General features: G+C 48.6%; 6 protein-coding genes across 6 annotated transcripts; 3 read left to right on the plus strand and 3 right to left on the minus strand.

Moving 5' to 3' along the window:
- Nucleotides 1-1,024: 1,024 nt before the first annotated feature.
- On the minus strand, nucleotides 1,025-2,494 carry BCR38DRAFT_490704 (HAD-like domain-containing protein; the record flags this gene model as incomplete). The annotated part of the gene is made up of 2 exons (XM_040864556.1): nucleotides 1,025-2,072; nucleotides 2,124-2,494. The coding sequence occupies 2 exons, from the start codon at nucleotides 2,492-2,494 to the stop codon at nucleotides 1,025-1,027; spliced, it is 1,419 nt and encodes a 472-aa protein (XP_040710124.1).
- A 277-nt stretch (nucleotides 2,495-2,771) lies between these two features.
- BCR38DRAFT_414559 (uncharacterized protein) lies at nucleotides 2,772-3,597 on the plus strand (the record flags this gene model as incomplete). The annotated part of the gene is made up of 3 exons (XM_040858945.1): nucleotides 2,772-2,842; nucleotides 3,172-3,425; nucleotides 3,467-3,597. The coding sequence occupies 3 exons, from the start codon at nucleotides 2,772-2,774 to the stop codon at nucleotides 3,595-3,597; spliced, it is 456 nt and encodes a 151-aa protein (XP_040710125.1).
- A 3,578-nt stretch (nucleotides 3,598-7,175) lies between these two features.
- On the minus strand, nucleotides 7,176-9,466 carry BCR38DRAFT_451291 (serine hydroxymethyltransferase). The gene is made up of 5 exons (XM_040861454.1): nucleotides 9,301-9,466; nucleotides 9,088-9,237; nucleotides 8,874-9,024; nucleotides 8,684-8,821; nucleotides 7,176-8,620 (listed from the first exon to the last, which is right to left on the minus strand). Exons 2-5 carry the CDS (start codon nucleotides 9,229-9,231, stop codon nucleotides 7,482-7,484), a joined length of 1,572 nt encoding a protein of 523 aa, XP_040710126.1. The 5' UTR covers nucleotides 9,232-9,237; nucleotides 9,301-9,466; the 3' UTR covers nucleotides 7,176-7,481.
- A 1,594-nt stretch (nucleotides 9,467-11,060) lies between these two features.
- BCR38DRAFT_414561 (uncharacterized protein) lies at nucleotides 11,061-12,171 on the minus strand (the record flags this gene model as incomplete). The annotated part of the gene is made up of 4 exons (XM_040858946.1): nucleotides 11,061-11,221; nucleotides 11,362-11,578; nucleotides 11,676-11,760; nucleotides 12,050-12,171. 4 exons carry the CDS (start codon nucleotides 12,169-12,171, stop codon nucleotides 11,061-11,063), a joined length of 585 nt encoding a protein of 194 aa, XP_040710127.1.
- A 1,362-nt stretch (nucleotides 12,172-13,533) lies between these two features.
- On the plus strand, nucleotides 13,534-15,661 carry BCR38DRAFT_490706 (60S ribosomal protein L19; the record flags this gene model as incomplete). The annotated part of the gene is made up of 3 exons (XM_040864557.1): nucleotides 13,534-13,556; nucleotides 15,013-15,433; nucleotides 15,503-15,661. The coding sequence occupies 3 exons, from the start codon at nucleotides 13,534-13,536 to the stop codon at nucleotides 15,659-15,661; spliced, it is 603 nt and encodes a 200-aa protein (XP_040710128.1).
- Nucleotides 15,662-19,727: 4,066 nt separating this feature from the next.
- BCR38DRAFT_469504 (uncharacterized protein) lies at nucleotides 19,728-21,922 on the plus strand. Its single transcript, XM_040862806.1, has 5 exons — nucleotides 19,728-19,993; nucleotides 20,074-20,253; nucleotides 20,377-20,826; nucleotides 20,961-21,145; nucleotides 21,221-21,922. Exons 1-5 carry the CDS (start codon nucleotides 19,946-19,948, stop codon nucleotides 21,876-21,878), a joined length of 1,521 nt encoding a protein of 506 aa, XP_040710129.1. The 5' UTR covers nucleotides 19,728-19,945; the 3' UTR covers nucleotides 21,879-21,922.
- Nucleotides 21,923-24,386: the final 2,464 nt, after the last annotated feature.

Here is a 24,386-nt window from a genome sequence, read left to right on the forward strand (position 1 = left end):
AATGAGAGCTTCAATTCGACTTCCAGAGCCAGACGTCTTGTTCTGAGAATCATTCCGACGAGAGTCTCAGAGGCACATCCGACCAACTCGCGCACCAGACGTATAAGAGCTTCGCTCTTATAACCAGTACCACGATCTTCGTCTGATAAGACCAACAGATGGGATCTGTTGGTACTGGAGCCGTCTGTTCAGTGTGTTGGGTGGACTGACCTCCTGACCCCGTTTCACTGGTCGTGTGGTGTGCTAGCTAGGTTGAAAATGAGATGATGCTGATCGTCAGGTTGAAACTCTAGTCGAGATGTTGTATTAAAATGCTGTTTGTCCTGTGTTGAAGACATATGTAAATCCATGTCGCTCAGGTCTCGATGATTGTCATTAAGTATAGTCGCAGTACGTGCAAATTAAACTCATGTAGTCGCATCCCATGCACCCCGCCACCGCCTCATTTGGAAGTCGCGATGGCTTCAGATTAGCCGAAACTAGTTAAGCCTATAAATCGTGGGGAAATTTGGACTTGGATAGTCTACCATGGCCAAGGTGTGGCGCAAGGCTTAATTCAACCGTCAAGTTTAAACACACCATTTTACATCAATTCAGTGCAATGAAAAGTAGGTGACATTTCAGCAAAGTAGTTTAACTGATTTAGATTTCAACTCTGCCAGAACCATGTATTCTGTGAGAATATGTCTCAAAGAACAGACCTTACATGTTTTGCGAAGAACTCTCCCTCTCTTTGTGCAGAAATACTTCCATCCTTTTTTGGGGCGAGGCAGATTGGAATAAAGAGAAAAAACAAGAACGCCGCCCAATGATATTCCCTATCAATCCACTTATGCCCAGCGAAGAAGCGGGACACTGCAAGTGATATAGATTCCAGCATGCAATTAGAGAAAAAATGGAAGAGCAATACCCTGTCAATGTGTCATTTCGCTTATGATCTATAAATATTGTTGAGGGTCTTTCAATATGTGTGATAGTGTAGTTTGTTGTCATAAGCGGGTCGTGACGTCGTACTGGATGTGCTCTAGTGGGCAACCAGTTCAAGAGCCCGTTCCTCGGAAGGGCTCAGCACGGCGCAGTCGGTGCTATCCAGTAGCCATCTGGGCACGTTGGTGAGCTTGGGGCGGTTGGTTCTGCCGTGATCAGCCGCCACGAGGTTGGTAGCTGACAGCTTCTTCTGTTGACGACGCTCCATCTCGCGTCGGAGACCAAAGTTCACGGCGTCCAGCACTGTGGTAACGGTGGAACGGGGTTTATATGTCGGGATGGTGCCTTGCTGGTAGACGCCAGTCTCGACCAGGATGCTATACCAGTCGTTCTCAGCCTTCGCATTGAAATCATTAGTACCCCGGATGTCACTCTCGGGGGTGTCGCCAACGAAATAGACCGTCTCGGGAGGAGAGTCGAGGTTATGCGCGTTCTTGCGCCAGCGCTTAAGGAGCCTGGTTGCGAACTCAAAGGTGCCGATCTGGGGCTTGCCGAAGGCATGCGTCGTCAAGGTCTTGCCCTTAGTAATTTCCTTGAAGGTATACTCGACGATGCCACGGAGAGCACCCATGCCAAGACGAGGGTCATCGTGGGCCGCGGACCATAGAACGTCGCTGTGGGAGAAATAAATAGGAGGACCCTCCTCGAACGTCTCCGATCGGGTCCCAACACGGCCACCCTTGGACATGGCAATATCGAGAATAATCTGCAAGTCGCCAGCCCAATCACGGGAGTCGGCGAAGACAAAGACAGCTTCAATAGTAACATTGCTGAAGTCACGCTCCTTGGAGTTGGCGAGTTCCTCTGCCGTGAGCTTACGGAACGGCGTCGTAGCACTATTGTTCTTTATGATATCACCAGGTGTGACGACATCAGTGAAACCGTAGCTCTCGGCGACCTGGCGGCACTTTTCCCCCTCACCACCAACGACGAGCACAGTGCCATACTTGGTGGCCATCTCAGACATGGGCGTGTGGCCGCAAATGAACTGAGCGGGGGAGATGTTGATTTCAAGCTGACGGGATAGATCGCCACACCGCTCGGCCTCAGACTTGCCCCCACCATTGGTCAAGAAGATGTACGGGCTGACCAACGTCAGTGATTGTTTCGTCATGAACAGTAGATCGAAAACTCACATTTTGATTCCGTACTCGTTCTCGCCGTTGAGTACCTTCATAGCCTCAATGGCCTCGGGGATGGGCCGACCACCGCGGATGAGCACGCCATCGATATCAAAGGCGAAGGCAAAACTGTCTGCAACCAGGTCTCCATCCCGGGCAGTGGTAAGTTCGGGTGGCGAAACAGCTCCCGAAGGAGGGGTAGAGGGGGCAGCGGAGTGACTTGGGCTTAAGGGAGGAGCCGACGCGGAAGTTGAAGGAGACTCGGCGAGCGATTCACCCGTGAGCAACCTGTGGGTCAGATCGGTTCTAGCGCTCTCCAGCTCGTCGACAAAGCTGCCACGGTGGAAAGACGGGACCTGATGGTGAGACTCGTGTTGGAGAGACATGGTTTATTTGGAGAGTTTGGTAAAGAACGAACTCGACACGCGATAAAAAACAGACAGTGGTTAAGGGTTGGAAAAGCGCTTGTTGCCACAGCTTGGACCGATATCTCGGGTTTGGTGTTTCGATGCGGATGGACGGAGAATAGATGGGAAGATCCAGATATTATCCCCACCGAAATAATCTGGGGAGATAGATATATATGTGGCAGCCGGGCTTCGATGCGTCTGAAAGAGTGGAATGGTGGATTGAGGATGTGGATACGGGGTCCGTGGATGGCAAATGGTGTTGAACAGGATATCAGACGCCGTTCGCGCTGGGAAGTCAGAATTCCATAGACCGAAATCAAATGTGTACGTAGTATTCACACGTAAGTCCATATCACCGTCATGGAACCTGGTGGAGCGAGCCTGAATCAGTCCCTTGCCGGAGTCTCAATATCTGAACTTGGAGCCTGTCAAAGCTTCATGTTGCTAATACCTTCCAACCCGTCACTGCTTCGTTCGTTCTTCCTCCTTGTTGCTGCCGGCGGCAATGGGAATTCAGATGTTAGACTAGGTCAGACCTGAGTACATGATACCCTGACTAGCATCACGCATCTTTGCACATCATCAACTACGTGCTTGCTAATTCAGGGTCCTTAGCGGGTCAACCTTGTCTTGCTTATGTGTACTCATCATAGGCGAAAAGGGAACGTTTACCGGCTGCCAACCAACAGGGCATGGGTACTTGGTACTTGGTACTTGCAGGCTTGCCTGGCTCGTGCCTATCTTCCTCGGACAGACCATAAGCAGACAGGCATGCGTAGCCACGGCTGCAAGGCTGCCCTGGGATGGGCAACATGGGTCAGAAACGGCCAGGCTGGGTCCCGAGTAGTATTCGCGCAAAGCAACCTGGTGTGCAATTGGATGCATGCCAAAAACCAATCGACTGACTGTACGTTGACGGAATGACGATCATCGCTGCCAATGTGGGAGTGTACGACGTGCAACCTGCATGGTTGAAGTGGTACATTGCTGCAGAGGCCCAGTTTTCCAATACTTATTCTCGCCGTGGCATGGAATGGTTAAAGATATGGAAAACTGAGCCCATTGGTGACAAGGTTTGAATTTCATGGCCATGATAGCACAATGACGGCAGCCCCGTGTATCAACATAAAGCGCCGAACAGTTCCGCGAGGTTTTCTTCGTACAACGAGGCGATGCGGTGAATCAACAACACCTGGCCGCCACAATTCCAGAATAGAGGTTTGCCCACATGATAATGACTGCATGGCTTGTCAACGTTGTTGCCCCTGGCGCGAAGGAGTCCCCCAGGGAGAAAATGCACAGCCGCATGTGCAGTTGCAACTGGTGACGTCAAGCTTGTGCCGGCGACAGCTAGAAAAGCGGAACTGGTGGGGTTATTTTCCAGCATGTGTGAAGGACTGATGCTTGCAAATCTTCTTATCTCCACAATGCCCCGCCTCCTCAATGACCCCTCACTACATGATGCCCCTCCAAAAAGATGTCCCTCGATGATGCATAGCCCCTTCCAATTCAATATGCCGTCGTCAACGATAGTGGTGTCTGATGGGTGTTGATGGGTCTCGACATTGTGGACACGCCCAGCTATTGCTGGAGCTTCGGGGAACCTTGGGTTGACTGCAACGGGGTCGGACTCTCGAGTCGCTTCATATCACCACCCGCAAAATAAATCCGTCCGCATTTAAACACCAAGGGAAGGCTGGAGGCCTCTATTTCCCCTGCTTCTGAAGTCTTTGCTGGTGGAGGGAGGGATCTCGGCCCCATCAACGCAACTTGCGAGCCTTTACTTTCACTATCTAAATACACGCAGATAACTAAACCCCTGGATCAGCACGCGGTCCGCGTTGCCACTGGCCCTTTTTCTTCATGGGTTTAATTATGCCGCAAACGTTCCAGTGCCTAGGGGTTGTACTTGTTGACCGCAACACTGTAGATCTCTCCAAATAGCTCTTCGGCAATCTCTCATGCCCAGCTAATATAGGCTATAATTTTTTAGAAATCGGAAGATATGCTGTTGTACATTACTCGCACACTGGGCGGTGGGGTACCGGCCGTGTGATCGAGATTCGCAGAATGGTTCAGCGGTTTGTTAGCTCGGGTTGAGAACCATTACTCGATAACAACCACTGGTGGTGAGCAGATGCCAAGCCGACGGCGGGTCAATTCTTAATCAGGCCCTTGCCAGCCGGATTCACTGGGTGTTTAATCAATAGGCTCGTCCGTAGTGGTGTAAAACGTTTTGTCCGACACCACTTCGATGCGGCTTCTGCCATTCTAGGAAACCACACTGTAATGAACTCAAGTCAATCTTGCGTTCCTCTGTTTGACGGGCCGTTGCCCTGACGTGTGGCACAGCATTTCATGCAGAGTGACGTGAGAGCCGCAGCGCAGGAGGAGTCATAGAACAGAAGAGAGTAGATACGCTGGCTTGTCTGACATCTGATGCCCCGGTAGCTGTATTGACCGCAGCCCAAAGACTTGGTTGCATTGCGGTGCAGATAAGAGTACTCTAAGGAGGGTCTCATGAGTGTCGTGTGTGTCTTGGGCCGCCTGTCGAATCGCAGGTCAGTTTCGCGTGGAGGAATTTTGGTTCGCATGCATGTGAAAGAGACTTCGTGCTGCTTGATGACGGCTGTGTCACAGTAGGTCGTTTTACAATATTGCCGGGCGAATGCATGTATCCGTGGGTAACATCATATGCCGTCCCTTGCGCCGCTCACTGTACCTATCGGAGCTAATCTACCGATTTAATTGTTGATGGTTTGGATCGCCATACCATTTTTAGACCCGCTTACATGGTGGGTGGGTGCACGGGGTGCAGTTTTCACCCTGAGATCGAAGCGGTTGTATAACCTGCCAATCAATACTCCAGTAGCATGCCACATGTGGCCGATTTTGAAGTGGTTGGCCAGTATCGTGATAAAAAAGTTTTCCGCCCGCAGAGCCGCGACGGTTCCGAACGGTCGATATGCCAGGTTCCTGGATTTAGAGCCTGGGATCGTCGGGGAGTAGCTGTTCACTGCTATTCTTTATGAAATTTGCCCGTTGAAAAATTCCCCGTATTCTGCAGTATTGCCCAATTAAGCTTGCCAAAGAGCGAAAACGACGTGTGACTTCCCAATCCACCACAGCAGCTCAAGTCGAACCAACGATGAAGATACAGATGATTGAAACCTGGACCTTTCGCTTTCGCTCTCCTGCTGAGCTATATCCCTTAATTATCCGTGCCTTGCGATGACTCCTCTATTCTCCTTGGCGACGGACTGATCGACCAATAGGTCGCTCTAAATTGTTTTACTACTCTAGCAAAACATTGTAGATGCGAAAACAGAGCAGCCCTCGGGCGGATATTAGGGAAGCGCTCGGCCCTATTATTTGTCTTCTCCACGGGGTTTAAAGCGGGTTTGATGGCCGATCGGGTTTATCAGCGTAACTCGATGTCGAGGATGCCATGCATAACACGTTTTTTAGAAACATCGAGAGAAAAACTTGCAAAATGTACAAAGAGGAGCTAGAATCTGGCGGTGTGAAAGACCCATTACTGATTAGATGACGACCGATGGTTGCGATGATGGTGAATGATACGCAATCTCGAAGCGTATCACATCATGTTTGACGTCGCGGCCGTTGCTGCTGATTTAATGTGATATTCTTCTCGCACATGATTGCCCTGGTTCTCTCAAATACCCTGTGTTCTTCCAGAAATCATGTCACATCATGTCGTTGTCCAATAACGACACCGATCAATTATGTGCAAATATCGGACGACCGGGGTGGCCTGCAGCTTCTGCCAACAATGGAAAGTATGCTTCATCAGTACCATAACTGGTCAACAAGCGCGGCCGCAAACTGATGACCCTTCCTTTCATCAGGCGAGAAACTCAACTTACCAGAGATCAATGTCACTGATCCGGTGGGTGATGGGCATGGTAGTGCCCGCAGTTACAAGTAGCCGCCTGAAAATCATGGAATCCCAAGTTGATCTATGCAAGTCGCCCATCAAAGTATCTCTCTGCCCTGTCTACCTTTCTCTTGCGAAGAGGGGATTCAATGCAAGGCTATTGATATACACATGTTGCGTATGTCCATGAGGAGCAAGTGATCCGGCGATCACACACACCTCTACTGAACATGACCAATAAAATCCTGTCGCTCTCGCATTATCATATTGGAAGGACTCTATGCGGTTAGATGCTGCGACTTCGAAAGAATGTCAATAGATGGGTTGTCAACATTGCTGAGAACAAAAACAAAAAAAAACCGGCTGAGCTGCCCTCAGCGCGGCCCCGGTGCGGCCACCTACCAAACCAGACCCGACTGGACGATGCATCTTCTAGACATTTGTAGCAAAGGCAAAACACCGCAAATAGAAATCGGAATGACATGAAAACAAGCCAGCCTAGATAGAATAGCTGTGGTTGCAAAGGGTATCATCACGCATCATTAGACGCAAGCCCTTAGATCAGCCCCTAGGAATGCCTCCACACCGGCTTGATTGGCTTCCAAATTGTCGGGCGCCTATGTGTTGCATGGAATCATACCAGATAGACGGACGGGGTCCACCGCTTCTTTAGTGGCACGTCGTCACGTTATACCCTCGGTCGTGGTAATCCGGTGGAACAAACACACGCACAAGTCGCCAGACGTTCGGGTTCTTGGGATCAAGCGAACCCTGTGAAAGATTATTTGATTGCGTATACATAATAACTAGCCGCAACTCTCTGATGCAATACTACACGTGATTGTAATAGCCATCTTATTGTGGCCCGTAAGCTGCAAGTCGTTGAAAGACTCTTCAACCAAACTTGCCACCTTGTGTTGAATCCGAATCGTGTATAGAAGGTAGTCGTGCGCCACGACCCCTGTTCACCTATAGGTATCAAACTGGCACAACGCAGGTGGGTTCCACCCAGCCCACTGCACGATACTACCTTGGCACCCCCATTTCCCCGGATGCACGACAACGTCATGCCTTCTCGTCCCACGGAAGCGGGTAGGTCCCCACCCAGTCAGCGACTTCAGCACGCAGCTGCACAATCTCGGCATCGTCCTCGCCAGTACCAAGTTGTTCGAAGAAGAACTTGAGCTTGTATTTCTCGCCCTTGTCCTCTGCGGCCTTGCGTGCATTCTTATCCACCCGTGCCGCGATCGTCACGGCACGATCAACGATGTCAGCCACACGGACGAAGTCGTTTTCGTTAAATCCACGAGTGGTCATGGCGGGCGTGCCTATCCGAAGTCCACCGGGAATCATGGCCGACTTGTCACCCGGTACTGTGTTCTTGTTACTGGCCACACCAACAAGCTCCAGCACCCGCTCAACTCGTGCACCGTCAACTTGTTGTGGCTTTAAGTCCACCAATACGAGATGATTGTCCGTTCCGTCACTGACAATCTTGTATCCCAGACCCCCTTTGGCCTTGGACTCGCCTAGCCGGTTCGCCAAAGCCTGAGCATTGGCAAGAACTTGCTCCTGGTACGCTCGGAATTCGGGAGATTGAGCCTGCTTCAGAGCCACTGCTAATGCGGTAATGGTGTGGTTATGAGGTCCGCCCTGGTGACCGGGGAATACGGAGGCGTTGATCGGGCCCTCCAAATCGTACATAACCTCTTCCTTCTTCTTATTGACCTTGCGGACTCCTTTTCGGAAGAAAATTATGGCACCGCGGGGTCCGCGAAGACTCTTGTGGCTCGTCGTCGTGACGATGTCTGCAAAGGAGAAGGGGCTCGGAACCACCTTGGCAGCTACCAAGCCAGAAATGTGTGCCATATCGGCAAGAAGATAGGCGCCCACCTTTTCGGTAGTCTCTTTCATCTTCTTGTAGTCAATAAATCTGCTGTAAGCACTTGCGCCGGCGACAATAATCTTCGGCCGATATATCTGCGCCAGTTCGTCCAATTTAGCATAGTCAATTGTGCCGGTCTGCTCGTCCAGTCGGTATGGGACCGTCTCGAAGTACTTGGACACGGCGGAAATCTTCTTCGTAGGTGTCTGGTATCCGTGGGACAGGTGGCCGCCGTGTGGTAGATCCAAACCCATCAGTCGATCATGGGTATCCATGAGCGCAGAGTATACGTAGAGGTTTGCCGGTGCCCCCGACAAGGCTGACGTGGTCGTTAGTCCTGAAAAGTCGAGCTATACTCAATGGATGGTTTGATGATGCTCACCTTGAACATTAACGCCCCACTCCTTCTCGTCTAGACCGAAAGCTTCCAAGGCCCGTTGCTGGCATAATCTTTCGGCCTGGTCGATGAATTCGTTACCGGCATAATATCTTGCGCCTGGGTAACCTTCGGAGTATTTGTCTGTTTCAATGTTAGCCTGGCATGACCACTCGAAGTTCCAATGGGATCGCACTCTGCATGACACTTCCCAACGCATCGAGGACTGCTTGCGAGGTGAAATTCTCGGAGGGAATCAGGTTGATGAAATGCTTCTGTCTGTTCTTTTCCTTCTCGATAATGTCAAAGACCTGGGGGTCGGCTGTCTGCAAGTGGGCAGCGAGCAACTTCATGCCACCATCATCAGTACCACGAGCTTGAACTCCGTCATTTGCAGGAACATGCCGTACACTTTGCTGGCCCTCAAGTGCGACCGCCGACGACTTGGCCCTTCGAGCACCAATCCGGCTCTGGACTGCCATTGTCGTCGTCGGCACCCATCTTGGGAAGCTGCGGAGAGCACGCGAGGCGCCTCGGAAAGCGGGAAGAGACATGGCTATCTGCAATTGCATCAGGAGTCAGCTGGGATTGCGCACTTGGGATGAGCTGGGAGGGTTCCATACAGGTGCTTCTATGGTGCCATTATTCGTGTGGAGGATATGGGTCGCTGTTTTGCAGCGAAGTCGGCTTCGTTGAATGGCTCGGTCACCACTTATTGCTTTCTCTTATCCGGGAGCTCCACCGTATGAGTGTACCTGAAAGTCATAGCATCAGACAAGTCAATGAATGAGTGGCGAGGTTGGCTACCGAACGAAGCCGAGCTCCGGACCAATCGTCATTGTGTCCTAGCGCAACAGTCACGTGGTGATAAGATAGTCCCAAACAGATATCACGCTGGATCGGAGTTTTCGCACAATTTCTCTCTTTTCTTCTTCTCTTTACAACTAAAATTGGGCGTGATGAGCCGCTCTCTGCTCCGCACACTTGATTCCGCTTTTGCTGGGATCATGCTGGATATGTCCTGGCGGCACCTCACCACCTTTGAAGGACAATTTGAGACAATCTGATCCAATTACAAGTTGACCCATGATTATAATACATATACAAATATTCTCGAATTGGGAGATTTGTTACACTCTGGAATAAAGCGAGCCATACTAGCAACTTGAGACAGCCCTGCGAACATTGAGTATCCGACGGATTGGCCCACTGACCAGACAAGTGCTAGGGTCATTGGTTGCGGATATGGAAAATGGATGAAGGAAAAAATTCAACTCGGTGACAGCCCTTAAGCAGTGCCTTCACTCCATTCTGCAAGAGGAATGTCATTATGACCACGTCATTGAAGTGCTTATGTCCCCTTTGAGGAAATAGAGGTCAAACTTTGGAAGATGCCGTTGTGCATTGCTAAGATGCTGGGTCACCTCTATCCTAAGCGAACAGTCGCGGCGCGTGAGGGCATGTTAGATGCACCTAGGAATCGACGATTCAAGTGCCGCTATGCGAGTAATCTGGCATGGGATCGAGTACATGGTTAAAGACATTCTGGCACAACACAAATGTTATGCAAAGCAAGGCAACGCTATACCATTATTGCCAAGCCTTCATGTGGTCGATTTCGGAACTTGTGCCACTTTCTTAACAATCGTCAGTGGGTGTCTCGCCTCACAGTGTTTCCTGTCTTTGTCAACTCAACACATGGACACCAACATCATCCTTCGCTTCAAAACTAGCAGATTGAGGATTGATCAGGGAAACCCCATAAAGGTTGTCTCCATCTCTTAGATGCTTCGATCCGTAGTCATCTTGTTGTATTACCATATCGTCATGTCTGTACGCAGGACGCAATTGGCCGTCCAGGATTTGGTCGACAGCGAGGGCACCAGCTTGATTCAACGCCTGGTCTATGTAGCAATTTTAGGCACCTGCTTTGCGAATCATCAGTAGACTCTTCAAAGAGCGAAGAAGTCAAGCGCTTGGTCGAATTCACTGTTGGCTTCACTAGACCTGGGCTCTGTGACGTAAAAATTAAGAGTAACAGCGAACATCAACGCTCTAGTAGAGAACTAGAGATCGACTGTGTCTAGCATTCTATCCAACGCCCAGTAAGCCAGAGGCTCACCCAACGTAGTATAAGACATTCACTTCGCAGTTCGCATGGTTCAATACCTTCACTTTATGTTATACAAAGAGGGTATTATCAACAAACTCATCCCTGCGCGCAACGTCATTCGATCATTCCAGCAGTGCATGAGCCCTAAACCTCCTAGCAATCCCACCACGGACTCCAACTTCGTTTAGGCCTGCAAGTGGATCAACATCCTGTGTGGATCACTTTACAATACTTATCCCAAGTTCCAGGATTTTTGATAGGAGATCTGGCTCAAAATTCGGCAACGGCTTTCGGACTACGCAAGGGTTGAAGGGGGATGAATCCGGGGGCGAAAGGAGAATTCAACAAGTGAAGTATTTTCATAGTGAGGGCGAGCTTGCCTGTGCCCATACACAAGAAAAGGATCATCATCTCAAAGAGGTCGCCGGCGACTAGAAAAAGTCATGAGAAACTATTAATGTAGTAGGCTGCAGCGGGCAGAGTACTCTTTGGTGTCTTTGGTGGGCGTACGGAGTTTCCCCGGTCCATACCTCATTCAAAATATAATTCATCGTTGGCCGACGCAACGTACATTTCCGTGCCAGGTCCAGCTGCATTCTACGTTCTAAACTTTCGATAATCACTATAAACTTGAATATACTGATAAATACCGCCGTGCAAAATATTTCCGCGTATGCTGCTTTGTCACGAAACGAGGCGCTGGCTTGTGTACGGAGAAGTACCAAGCAACGGGTAACAGGGGTGGGGGAAGAGGACATTGGTGATCGTTGTACCAAACGAGGAAACATCTAGGAACCGTAAGATTAGGGCTGCTGAAAATAGACTTAAGAGGTTTTGCTCTCATTAGTACTGTAGAGTTACCCGTATATGTTATAGCATGCTCACTTTTCTGTCAGCTTGATAGGAGATACTGCTTCCAACTAGACACTCTGCGGTGATCCCCTTTACTAATGGTCCTGAAGGTATAGACCTGTACTAGTTACATCATAACACGAAATGCTCCTAATAATATAAAGTTGCGTCTTGTTAGAGAAATGAGCTTCATATTACCGCTGGTGTAAATGTGACTATTAAATACTAGATTCAAGCCCCTTTTTTGGATAGTGTATTACGTGACTTATGGACAAGAGTTTGAGCCGGTTGCTGTCAAACTTCTCAAAGTGATCAACCAACATATCAATGATATTTATGGTAGTAGTACGTACAAGACCAATGCACATCGAACATGACAAAAATATCAATCAACAGTGGAAGCTTACCTACTCCAACGATTCCCTGGCCAAAACGCGAAATTCGTCAACTTCAACAACTTCACCTTCAAACTATTTGAAAATATGTTTGCCTTCTGTCTCACCACCGTAAATATGCAACAAGCTGCCATGGTCTTGAGGCATTGTCCAGAGGTACTGAAATAGCCAAAAGCTTCGAGACCTTTCGAGCGGCTGTCCAGTGGCTGAAACTCAATAGTAACGGGTACAGTGGCGCCACTGTCATCTACCAAAGCTTCAGCACCAGGCACCGTCTAAATGGGAGTGGTAGGAGTGTCGTCTGAATTTATACATCCTATATGTCCAAAAATAGGCAGAGAACGAAACATCACCGCTCGCGGCCTCTAAGTTGAAAGAGCTCAGGACTTGGCTTTAGAAAGAGAACGAAACCAAGCCGAGGGTTCTGAATGATGCAGAAAAGAAATAGCCGGGAGAGTGAATGCAAAAGCCCTAGAGACCAAATAGAGGGATATGTGGGCTGAGAGTTGCTAGGCGTGGTGAGAAGCCCGAGCAAAGCCTAAGGGTCAGGGCTCATTAAGGGGATATTGGGACACGGCCAGGCACCGGCAATCAAGTACACCAGCCTGTCACATCAGGATTCCAAACATCAATGCCACTTTAGTTCCCGATTAAAAGCTCCAATCGATGTGATAGGACTTTGCCATGACCGTAGTAGGAAGGCGCTAAACAGTGTTAGCCAAGAGTCTCAATCAGCCAACCACTAAAACTCCATTTTATGTTACACAATCGCTTGACTCGAGAGGCAATATGCTGATAAAGCAAGGTTTGATCATGAGCCCAACGGTGACGGAATGGCTAGTTATAATGTCTATATACCGAGAGGATCAGAGCGCAGCCCGTCTGATTTTATTGATTATCACTTCGACTGATTAGGTCGATGTCGCATTCGATGGCTAGGTGTTACCGTTGAGGTTGGATACTAGAACTGGCGATACGTTCATTGCGTCCAATCGTTGTGACACGGCTGGTTGCGCCAGTGGATGCTACGAGTTGAAGGTAACTTACCAAATTAGCAGTGAAACAACTATTCTGAGGAATGAAACGTACGGAACCTATCTGGGCCAAGGCCATGTCACTGGGGACCTGTTTAAAACAATAATCAATGCGCACGGCCATTGCACTCCTCAGCTGTGGTCATAATACTGGAGACTCCATTATCGGCACCTTTGTAGCACAGAGGAAACTCAAAATCCACTATTCTCCCTAAGATCTCCGTGTTTTGCCAACCCAGCCGCGAAAATAGGTAAGCTGATCCTCAGCGAAGTCGAGCCTAAGTACAGCCCGCTAGATAGCACATACAGAAACGTCCGACGGCCTAGTCTTTAGCTATGCAGGGCATCCGAATCAACGGCGTCGAATCGACGCTGCGCCGGGCTGTCTTAGTCCCGACATGTCTCTGTCATTGACGCAGGAGCTTCGCACATCTACCTTTAAACGCAGGACTGAACGCCGTTATGAACCACTTTGACGGGATCACGTATGTGCGCTATGACACTGGAGGGGATGACGATTTTTGTAGTGTGCTAGGCCGCAGCTGATGCAGCTCAAGTTCCATGACCAATTGTGTGCTGTTGATATGCTGGCCGGGAAGTCGTTTCGACAGATGGGCTATCCATCAATGTCCTGACCAAACCCAAGATACGCAGGTGTCAAGCTAGCATTTGTTGAAAAGTAATCCGATTTGGGGATTCACTGATGGGTCCGCCGTTTCTGCGATTCGTTTTCGCCGTCTTTGATTATGTTTCTGATAAGATGTACCCAGTGCAATCACGTTTGGGGAATGACGACTATTGTTGATATAGATATTGCTATGGGACGGTAAAGGCAGGTACATGCGAATATTATTTTTGCCTAGTTGTTCTCGTCCTTCTATGATACTCGGCATGGTCCCACCACCACCGACCCCTGCGTTGGTTCAGAGGAAACTTGTTCGTTGGCATATCGAAACGCTGTTTCCCGCCCGAAGGGAAAGGACGTAGTGAGACATGTGGAATAGGAACTCTCTTCAAGTGGATGCTCAAGTGGTCATGTTGAAGTCAAGGGTTGTGATCATCTCATCGGAGGTATTGACTTCAACCACCGACAATCAATGTCGGTAACCTTGAGCAATGGTGATCACTCGACTGATAGGTGGATAGAAAACATGATAAAGTAAATACAAATAGCAAATAACCCAACCTTTTTCTTTCTTCTCAATATACAGCATCCATGGCGGTACCCAAATACATTTCGTGGCATCACAAATCCAGCTCATGCAATGGAGGTAGCCGAAGGCAATTCGAGATCAGACCGTACTTTTGTCTCTACCACAGGTCTTGGAAAATCACCAGGCCTGACTCGAAAGCAAGCATCAATTGCAAGAGGAACTCCTCGATCCGTAAGAAATAGGTTTCATCACAGGATGATCTTTTTCACCACAGTTGCAAATATTTAGAAATTGCGGCGTCAACTGCTTCGACCCACTGAAACCGGAGAGTTGCAACCAGTGGATCACGTGAGCCCCGAGTGCCCTAGCGCGCCTAATCGGGCTTAGAGTCCACAAATCTGCTAAATTGGCAGTCGCTTTCCAGAATTATCACTTGAGATTCGGTTTAGAACGCCCCTCTCGATTTTTCAACTCCTTCGCAGCAGCCAGACCTCGTAATCCAACCCGACGGCCATCAGGAAACATCGACATTCAAGATGTAAGTTGCTAGCGAAATATAGCACGTAATTCACCGAAACTCCTGTCGAACAATTCCTCAATACCCAGTGCGAACCCGATACTGAAACCGCGATGTTTGGCGGCGATGGTTTGCTGTCGCCGCAATTCGCGGCACCTCGTCATCGATCTTCACCCACAACGCCAAATCATCCCCGATTCACCACCACAATTGCCAACAATCATCCAGAGAGAAATAGGAATATGGGCTAACGATATTGTGTCGGACCAGGGTCAACCTCACCACCCAGAAGCGCCTGGCCGCCTCGGTCATTGGCTGCGGCAAGAACAAGATCTGGCTCGACCCCAACGAGGTCAGCGAGATCAGCAACGCCAACTCCCGCCAAACCATCCGCAAGCTAGTCAGCGATGGCCTCATCATCCGCAAGCCCGTCACCATGCACTCGAGATCGCGCGCCCGTGAGCTGAACCTCGCCCGCCGTGATGGTCGCCACCGTGGTTTCGGTAAGCGCAAGGGTACGGCCGATGCCCGTATGCCCTCGCAGGTCCTGTGGATGCGCCGCCTCCGTGTCCTCCGCCGTCTCCTCGTCAAGTATCGTGCCAGCGGAAAGATCGACAAGCACCTGTACCACGAGCTGTACCACTCCAGCAAGGGTAACGCATTCAAGCACAAGCGCGCATTGGTTGAGCACGTACGTAGCAAATTCTCCATGCCCTCAAGCGTTTCTGGAGCCAGAACAATCAACTAACATGTCCTCCAGATCCACCGTGCTAAGGCAGAGAAGGCCCGTGAGCGTGCCATCCAAGAGGAGATGGACGCCAAGCGTGCGAAGACCAAGGCCGCCCGTGAGCGCAAGCAGGAGAGAGTGATTCAGAAGCGAAACGCGATGATGGGCGAGGACGAGGAGGAGACCAAATAGACGGACATGCCAGATGGAAGTCTCATGAGGATCCATTTCACACGGTATCTGACACGGCTGCATAAGGAGTAACTGGTTTGGGTCACCTTTTTCGAGTCTCGTTGGGCTCACGGGTGTCTGGTACATAACGCGAATGAATCCAGGCGTCCACAAGCACTTGCAAGTACGGCAATGAAGATTACGGAGCAATCACTACCAAAGTCCCAGCTGTGAACGGTGCACATGTGAGGCCTGGGCCACGTTGGTAATGAGGGCTAAGGCCATGATGGACTAGGCCTGTTGTGGATGCCGTCGTCAGCGGTCTCGGTTACGAATGTGTAAGACCAGATGACCCAGTCTTGTTGATGGCCATTATGCATTCGAGCTAGCTGCTGTCGATACGTGTTTAGGCAAGGAATATAAAATGGTGTGTCTGGTTCCCGCTTGACTTTGGCCATACTTAGAAAACTACGCGTTCAGCTGAGCGTCATTTACCCAGTAACTGCTGAAGGTAGTACTTGGCCGATACTCCAAAGAGTTCGCGATAGTTTTTACTTCCTGCAGCCAACGAGCAACTGCCGTAGACGATTCCGATCATACACAGGCGCCCAAAAGACGACTGTACTCCACGTTATTGGGGCAGTGACCACAGGCGCTTGCCCCATGTGAACAGAAGAGATCTCAACAGAAAGGGTTGACGCATTTCTGAAGGCATAAAATAGAATGGACCGATAAAGCCCAGTATCCCCAGTGTATCGGCCTAGAGATACAAATAGTAATACTGTATTATTGCTTTCGATGGAATTCGGTCATGTCTGATACCTGGCAACAGTCCTATGTCTGCCACTAGTGGCATAATGCTATTCTCTCAAGCCATCTATTTAAATACCACTAAGCAATGCAAAGCCATTGTATCCTTGAGATGGTGTCCCTATCGGTTGACTACAAATATAGTCCAATGCATCGAGGAGCCTCTTTTGAACAGTTGCCTCCACTGGAGTGTTCAGATTCTATGTCTTTGTTTGATTCATATCAGAAGAGGTATTGCTTATGATCCGAAGATTATGAATTCTAGTTTTGCTATTTCTCCTCGTCCCTTTCCGTTTTTCTTGCACGCGAAGCATCATGTGAAATTCGGAGCATGCTGTATGTGGTAGGACCAAGCTTCCCTGCGATTTTGTATGATGTACAGCCATTCTCTGGAATTGTGAACCTCCGCCCTTTTAAATGCATGAAGGAAATCAATGGTTTTGGAAACCCCTTGGTTTGGGCCATGGATTCCGAGATCCTTGAAGACTTCGTCATGTCAGGGGAAGACGCTGTCAACGATTTTGGGGTGGCATTTGAATCTTTTAGTCCTCCATCGAAGCCAACTGGGATCCCCATAGGACACAGTGCCCCTAAAGTATTTTTGGGTTCTAGACCAGGCACTGGGAGCGATATTTGGTCCCTTGCCTGCACAATTTTCGAATGGTACGCGGAAGAGAAATTTGGGAATAGAATTCCCGAGCTATCAAAAACGATGGAATTTTATCTAGGACTTCTGCCTGACGAATACAGACTCATATAGGACGAAAACTGCTGATAGAAAGAAGAGGGAAGCCGCAAGAAGTACAAAAAGAGTATGGCCCAGAACCAGCACCAAAGGATAAGACGTATCAAATTTCCAGAGTGACGTTCTAAACGATGAATATCTTCAAAGGTCCAGTCACTAGATCATGTGCATAGATATATGTAAGAGATACTTGTGGGAAAACAGGGAATTCAAGTTCCCGGTCCTCTGGGCGGTGAAGTGTGCCGTGTGCTATATGAAGTTAATAAAGGATATAAACACCCAATGAAAGGAAGAAAAGTTTACGATGACTGCTGGTGTTGATAAAATATTAAGGGCTCCGTGACTAAGGATTTCGAGTTTCTTTTATCTATTGACGAGCTTAAAACACAACTAGGATAGGTCATTGATGCCATAGTTCAATGGTTCAATTTACTAGTGTCCCGGGAATCTGTCTATAAATACTTACTATACTGTTGCTTTATAATATTAATTATCTTGGACTAAGAATGGCACCTGTACAGATTAGAAATGTATCCTGGATACCCGGTGTAAAATGAAGGCAGGCACGGGCCTTGAGGAGTGACAAACCCAGTGGAGATTATTAGAGATTATTAGAGATTGCACTTTTGAGAGCCCAAATTTAAGCTGCATTCTGCCTTTTGTTTTTACCTAATTCTACATGAAATAGATTATATTCTAATGGATTTATTGGATTGCGCGCTTTCTCAATCATAATGACTACGATCATACCCGCCGCTTAGCTTGCAAGAGGCTTGTCCGAGAGACCGCGCGGGAACTCAATTGTACTCATGCCTGGCTTAGGTATGAACTCATACATTATTTTTGAAGCTACTCCTTATTACTAATGCTTTAAGATGCGTTAACCATGCCATTTGGGCAGTTTTATCCGCCAATGGTATCCCTGTTGATTTGCCCACTCGATCCCACATCATGGTGGCATATGAGACATTGTCGACTCAGGTGTCGTGAGGGACACCTATATAATGATGAGAACGAAAACAAGACTCCGAGAAAGTTGTGCCACCCGGACAGAACCTAAGAGGTTAAAGACAATCCTCAGTTGTAGGCGGCAGGATGGCATTTTCTGTCTGATCTTCCACAGGAACATCGTAGTGAGTACTACTCGTGAAACTAGCCTACAAACAGACAAATATAGTCGCAGGAAGCTTCATCAAAGTTAAAATGGCGAAAGCAACGATGACACAAAATACAACACGGTTGTTCTCTCCCCTAGCCCCTAACCGGATCAAAGTAATAACGGCCAGATACCATTCATAGTCACTCTGGAATATCAAGCCCACTGCTTGTTATCTAGATGTGTCCGTCACATGTTGAAGCCTGTGCAGCTTTCTTGATCCGAGAAGATTTCAGGTTACACTCAGAGAAAGGTTGGTTTTGGTAGGCTCTCTGCGTTTTATCAGAAGCAAAGCAAGACTATACAACACTCATAAATATTAACTCTGTAAGAATTTTAGAAAAAATTGATGATGGAACTTGAAATGTGCGTAAAAGAAAATTCATGTCAGGCATGAGCAAGACATCCAGTAGATAATTCGTATCCACATTCACTGTAATAATAAAATACCGGCTTGGACATGGAAACAAACTTCTCTAATTAAGAGATAGCGATGTGGACATCTACTATACTCGAAGAACGCCGGTCATAATAAGAAGTTAATCGTTCCTAGCTTCGATCAACATCACAGGTGTTGTATTCTTTTGCTGTGCAAGTGTCAAAATGTATACTTCAAAGAAACACTTTCTAAAGCATAGCTCCGGTTCCTCAGCCTACATAATTAGCCAAACAGTGGTGTAACATAGCGGGAGAGATAGACATTTGCCCGAATGTCAGCGTGGTGATTCCAAATATGAGGCAAAAAGAGACGTAGGTTGAACTAACAGTTTTTTTAGTGTAATGCAATATTGACTTGACGAACGCTGGTGGTTGGCATTGAACCTGTTGAGGGAAAATTGTCGCATTTGAACAGTGTCAATTCATCATCGCTAAAAGGTCATTCAAATATCCTTGGATCGGCCCGAAAATGGTCGTAATTAATCTGTGGGCAATATAGATAAGAGAGCTAATTGGTGATGAGACTAACTTCCAGGGATCTACACCTACAAAAGGGGTATCTATGGGCAATTGACCCCAGCGCTACACGCAGCACACAGACGGGGACGAGTATAATTATTGAGTCGGTTACGGCTGTTGCTGGATGAGTCAATGCAAATTCAACTGTAAGTATGAATGCAGGAGAGTCTATAACAGGAATATGCCATGGGTGCTTGGCTTACATAATACATAATTTGTCATCAGAGGAAGTGTAGAAGCAGTTAGTTACTGATAGGAGCAAGGTAGTTCCTCAATTAGTCAGATGAAGCAGCGAGTATTCAACACCATTGGCTTCGGCTTCGGCTTGCAGATGCACACACCCACGCATACGAGCAGGGTGGGCAATTTTAAATACGTTTAGTCGTAAGTACAAGTAACACAATCCAATGAAGTTGTTAGGAAACGAATGGCGGCGTAAATTTAAAGTAGTCCGCATAGGATCAACATACCTTCACAGACAGCCACAAGCGGGGCAGTATAAAAAGGCATACCAGCAGCTATTGAAGTTATTCGCAAGTGAAGTGAAGAAGGTGCCGGTCAACCGATCATTATCTTATCATTATCTTCAAGATCGAGTCGTTACTTTCATACGGCCTTTTACCAGAGTTCAGAAACCATGAGTGTGCTCCGATCTTGCTTGCCTTGCCGATCGGCAAAGACCAAGGTTAGTAACCACTTCAATAACCTAATTAGTGACGTTCTATACTCGAGTGCATGAGTGCCTAAACACTAAATCCTCGGCAGTGCGACCTCGTCCGTCCCACATGCGGACGATGCAGCAAGCGAGGAACTACCTGTTCAGGCTTCCCTCCCGACGAAGGCTTCATTTTTCGGGACGAAAACGAAGAAGCGCAGCGGAACTCTGCGCGCGCAAGGGGGGAGAAGAGATACCTGGGCGGTCTGCAGGCTGCTTTCTCATGGGAAGTGGAAGCTTTTTCTTCTGCTGCCACGCCTACACAATAATACAAGCAGCGACAATTATTGCCACCACGGCCGCAGGAAATACCCCGGGAGACCCAGCAGGGTGTGCACAACGAAATTCAGCAGTTGCAAACAAGCCCCTACAACCCAAGGACAACAGATGACGCAGCAATCATCTACCAGCAATACCCCTGGCCCAATGCCTCAGCCCTGTCCTCCATTGTCCCTCCCTCTCTGCAACTCGACCTCGACACTTGTGCCCTGGACCGCTTCTTCGTTAACTGGACTTTGCACCCGTGTAACCACGGCGTGTCCCCGGGCCATATGGACCAGCTTCCGCGGTTGTACCTCAGCGCTGCCCCCGGATCGGTCTTATGGCACGCTATCCGGGCAGTGGCCTTTGCCGACATGAGGTATCGAACTATATCGGCTCGGGGCGAGACGCCATTTCATATCCGGGCATGGCAGCAATATGGCGAGGCGCTCAAGGCGATGAGGGCGTTAGCATTGGGGGTGAACGAGGGGGTTGCGGATGATAGTTGTTTGGCGGCCATATTGCTCATTGATAACTTTGAGGTATGTGACTTTAAATTTTCCAATATCTCATTTGGATAACTGCATTCAACGATGTTATTCATTTTTGTTCTTTACCCCTTTTCTTTGGCCATCCCCCTGTCCAAAAGTCACTTGATGCTAACTCAAACATCCAGCTCATGTACCTAGCCCGCAATGGACCCCTAGGACCCCACAGCGACGCCATCCGGTACATCCTCCACACCCGAGGCGATAGCCAACTCCTTGACCGGTCCGGCTTCGCCCTCTGGCGCATAGCCCACCACCGGCTCCAAAGCCGCCAACTGCTCCTCCGCGAGGAGCCCGATGCGGAGCAGACAGCGTAGGTGAGCAAGCTGAACACTGATCAGCCCGATATCCGCATCTGCGCCAACGTGCTGCATATGAACACGCTCAGTGCGGCGGCTAATAAATTGCTGGATGAGAGTAACATGCACAGGAAAGATGGCATGATGCCGTTGTTTCCGGATGCGGTACTACAGCGGGCGAAACTGTTGGTTAGTTCGATTCGGGAGCTGAATGCGTCGGTGGATAGTTGGGCAGCCAAATTGACGGGGGTTTGGAAACCCGAGGTCAAAGACCCGCGGAGCATCCCCATCTCTCAAGTAGAAGAAGGAGGTTTCCCCGTGCCTCGGTTCCCCTGTCCACGGTTCCTCAGCTACCACGATATCTGCCTGGCCTATTTGTGGAACCCGCACGCCGCCAGCCAACTAGTATTACGAGAGTCACTGGTTGACGTCATCCGATACATTTCCTCCCTGGGCCCGTTGGAAGAGGGCGATGAAGCGGAAGCCGAGACTTTTATCGAGGAAGAGAAGGCGGCCGTGGAGTGGCTCTCGTCCGTTATCATTCGGTCCTTGCCGCCACTTTTGGGGTTCACACACAGGCAGGAAGGGCGTAGGCCGCACTCATTTACCCAGGGAAAGATGGCGGGGAGGTTGTTCTCGCTGTTTTCTATGTGGGTCGTGGAGAGGGCACAGTTCACGTCGGTGTTGCATAAGCAGACGGCTAGGGAGGTGACGGCGTGGATTAATTCGTCTCATCGGTTGCTTTAGGGGGTTGAGGCGTCATCGTACGTGGGAATGGAAACTTGGAGACGCATGGAATTTATAGTGCACGTATATTATACCCATCATGTATTGGATTGGACTTGTGGAGTATAGCATCGTATATAATCATTTATACGGCCTTGTGTTGATATTCGACTGTATTTTGCGTGCGGCCCCTGCATACTCAGTCATCATGTCACAACTCCAACTACCTAAGATGCGCGCGTTATATGCATTCCCGGGACCGTAGAGACATCATCTGGCACTCCCGACTGTTTGTCGTAGGCACACCCCTACGGTCCTGCTATTCTGTATCCAGCAGTTAGGCCTAAATGAGTCGCACGCCTAGCGCGCGGGGCCGGCTTACATGACTATATTCGTGCGCCTAGTTCTATCAAGTCTACCCTTGAATTAGACTCAATCGTCGTACACTTCGACCAACTGACAGAATGGCCATTATAACACTGACGAAATCCACCGTAGCATTCTATTTACACAAAAACGATTTTATAAGAATCTTTGAAGCAATAGTTAATAATGTTACTACTTACGAGAAGGTCCGTACATATATCTCATTTTGGGCCTATATTATAGAATATTCCATACCAAAAGAACTAGAATATCTACAAGACTCTACTAAGATTATAAGAGGTATTTAATTTTTATAACATAGTCTAGCTGATCTTTCAATAAAATTCTACTTTCTAGTGTTACAAAGCCTTTATTATGCGAAACTGTTGGAAAACACGGTGGTGACTTCCATGGTCGATAGCTCCGGTGGTAGGTTGCTTTTGTGATCAAAATGGAACGCACGACGCAATCGTGACGGGAAGACTCAGTCCAGAATCTGACGTCAAGACTCTGACTTCACTTGAAAGGAATCTTCAGTGGTACTCCTCAGCCAACTCACTTTTCGAAGATATCTTCTAGTCAATTGGACCTCATTGCGTTGACCGATACGGTATCACTTCCATACTGCCCATACTGCCTCATTTACAAATAGAAACATAGGCAAGTAACGTATAAAAAGAGTTATATACTGATAGCTTAAGAATTATATTATTTCATCCGCTAGAAACTTCTTCCTATTTCTTTTACGTAGATATAACTAGTTACGTAGGATGCAGTACTCCAGCTGGTATAGCACTAGTGACTATGAAGGATACATAGGCCAAGGGTTAGTCCACTCGACGGCAGGCGTATGCATGTCGTCCTCGATCTCGACGCGCGCTTGCCCTTGAAGTAAGAACGAAAGACGAGATCCGAGAAGCCGACTACCACTCTGGTCTTGTCGGAGCGCAGGAAGGGGTGTATCTGCCAATTCGATCATGTCAGTTTCTCTCTTTTCGGACCTGGGCTCAACTTCAGCTTTATACGCCCCCTTGCAATTCTGAAGAGACTAGTATGAAGCCTAATAAAGCTACTGTAGTAAATAATACCAACCACGTGGGGGACGCATACATGTTGCAGGGATATTACACATCCAAGCTAATGGAAGTAAAGGATCAGGATCCTTGTCAGTATTACATGTGTGGGCAGAAATGGCAGTGTTCGGCCCCGCACGAACCACCCAGTGTGGCCACTGTAGATTAGCCAGAGCTTACGGCAAGTAACGATAGTCATAAGAACAACAACAATGAACGGTGGGCTGCGATTGCCCACAACATGCTTCTTTACGCCTTTGAATAGTAGTATCTCCTAGTGTCAATATAGTGAACCATAAGTTCCGCCACTGGCCAAATTGGACGTGAGCACATTTCAGGTGATTCCTCTCGAAGCTGGTTTCAAATAAGTTCTAGCTAGCTAGAGAAGAGACACCGATCGATGGCCCTATTTGGACTAGTCTCTGCAAATAACATGACCACACAAAGATGAGCAAGCCGAGCGCGAAGCTGAACAGGCCTGACACTGGCTCCGTACCTTATACCCCATTACCTGTTCGCCGTCTTGACGAGATTTAGCTCGTCCTCTATTAGACCTTATCGTCCTCCCGCCGAATTTCCAGTGACTCTTGACCGCCAAGTTCTTAGCCTGCGAGCGGTCCTACGGTCATACCCAGGCACGGTCGAACACCAAAGCTCCAAAACAGAGAGAGGACACCTATTCGGAGTCTGCCTAGCAACTCTAGGACTTCCCACAGGACGCGGCACTGCTTCCTAGAAAAGAGAGTACGCGTAAGCATAGTTACTGTGCGCATATCAGTTCCCATAACCCACTGCTTCTTCAAATTCCGGCTGTCGTTTGACTGGTCTTGCATATGAACAACCGCAAAGTTGGCCCTGAGGGCATGTAGTAACACATGCGACAATGCCAGTCTACGACAGTAGCCCTCAAGTATTATGTGCCCGTAATGTGTGTATAGATGATTGTGCCGAGCTCTATACTCTGTGACTTATCTATCGTGTCTACATTACTCTGCTCCGCAAGTATTGGGCGTTTATCATTACATCGTCCATGAAACCCAGCCCTCTTGCTCTGGCTCTAGAACCTCTTTCAACCGTCCTCCCCTGCAGA

The sequence above is a fragment of the Pseudomassariella vexata genome (genome assembly GCF_002105095.1).
Source record: "Pseudomassariella vexata strain CBS 129021 chromosome Unknown BCR38scaffold_23, whole genome shotgun sequence".
NCBI classification, from domain to species: Eukaryota; Fungi; Ascomycota; class Sordariomycetes; order Amphisphaeriales; family Pseudomassariaceae; genus Pseudomassariella; species Pseudomassariella vexata.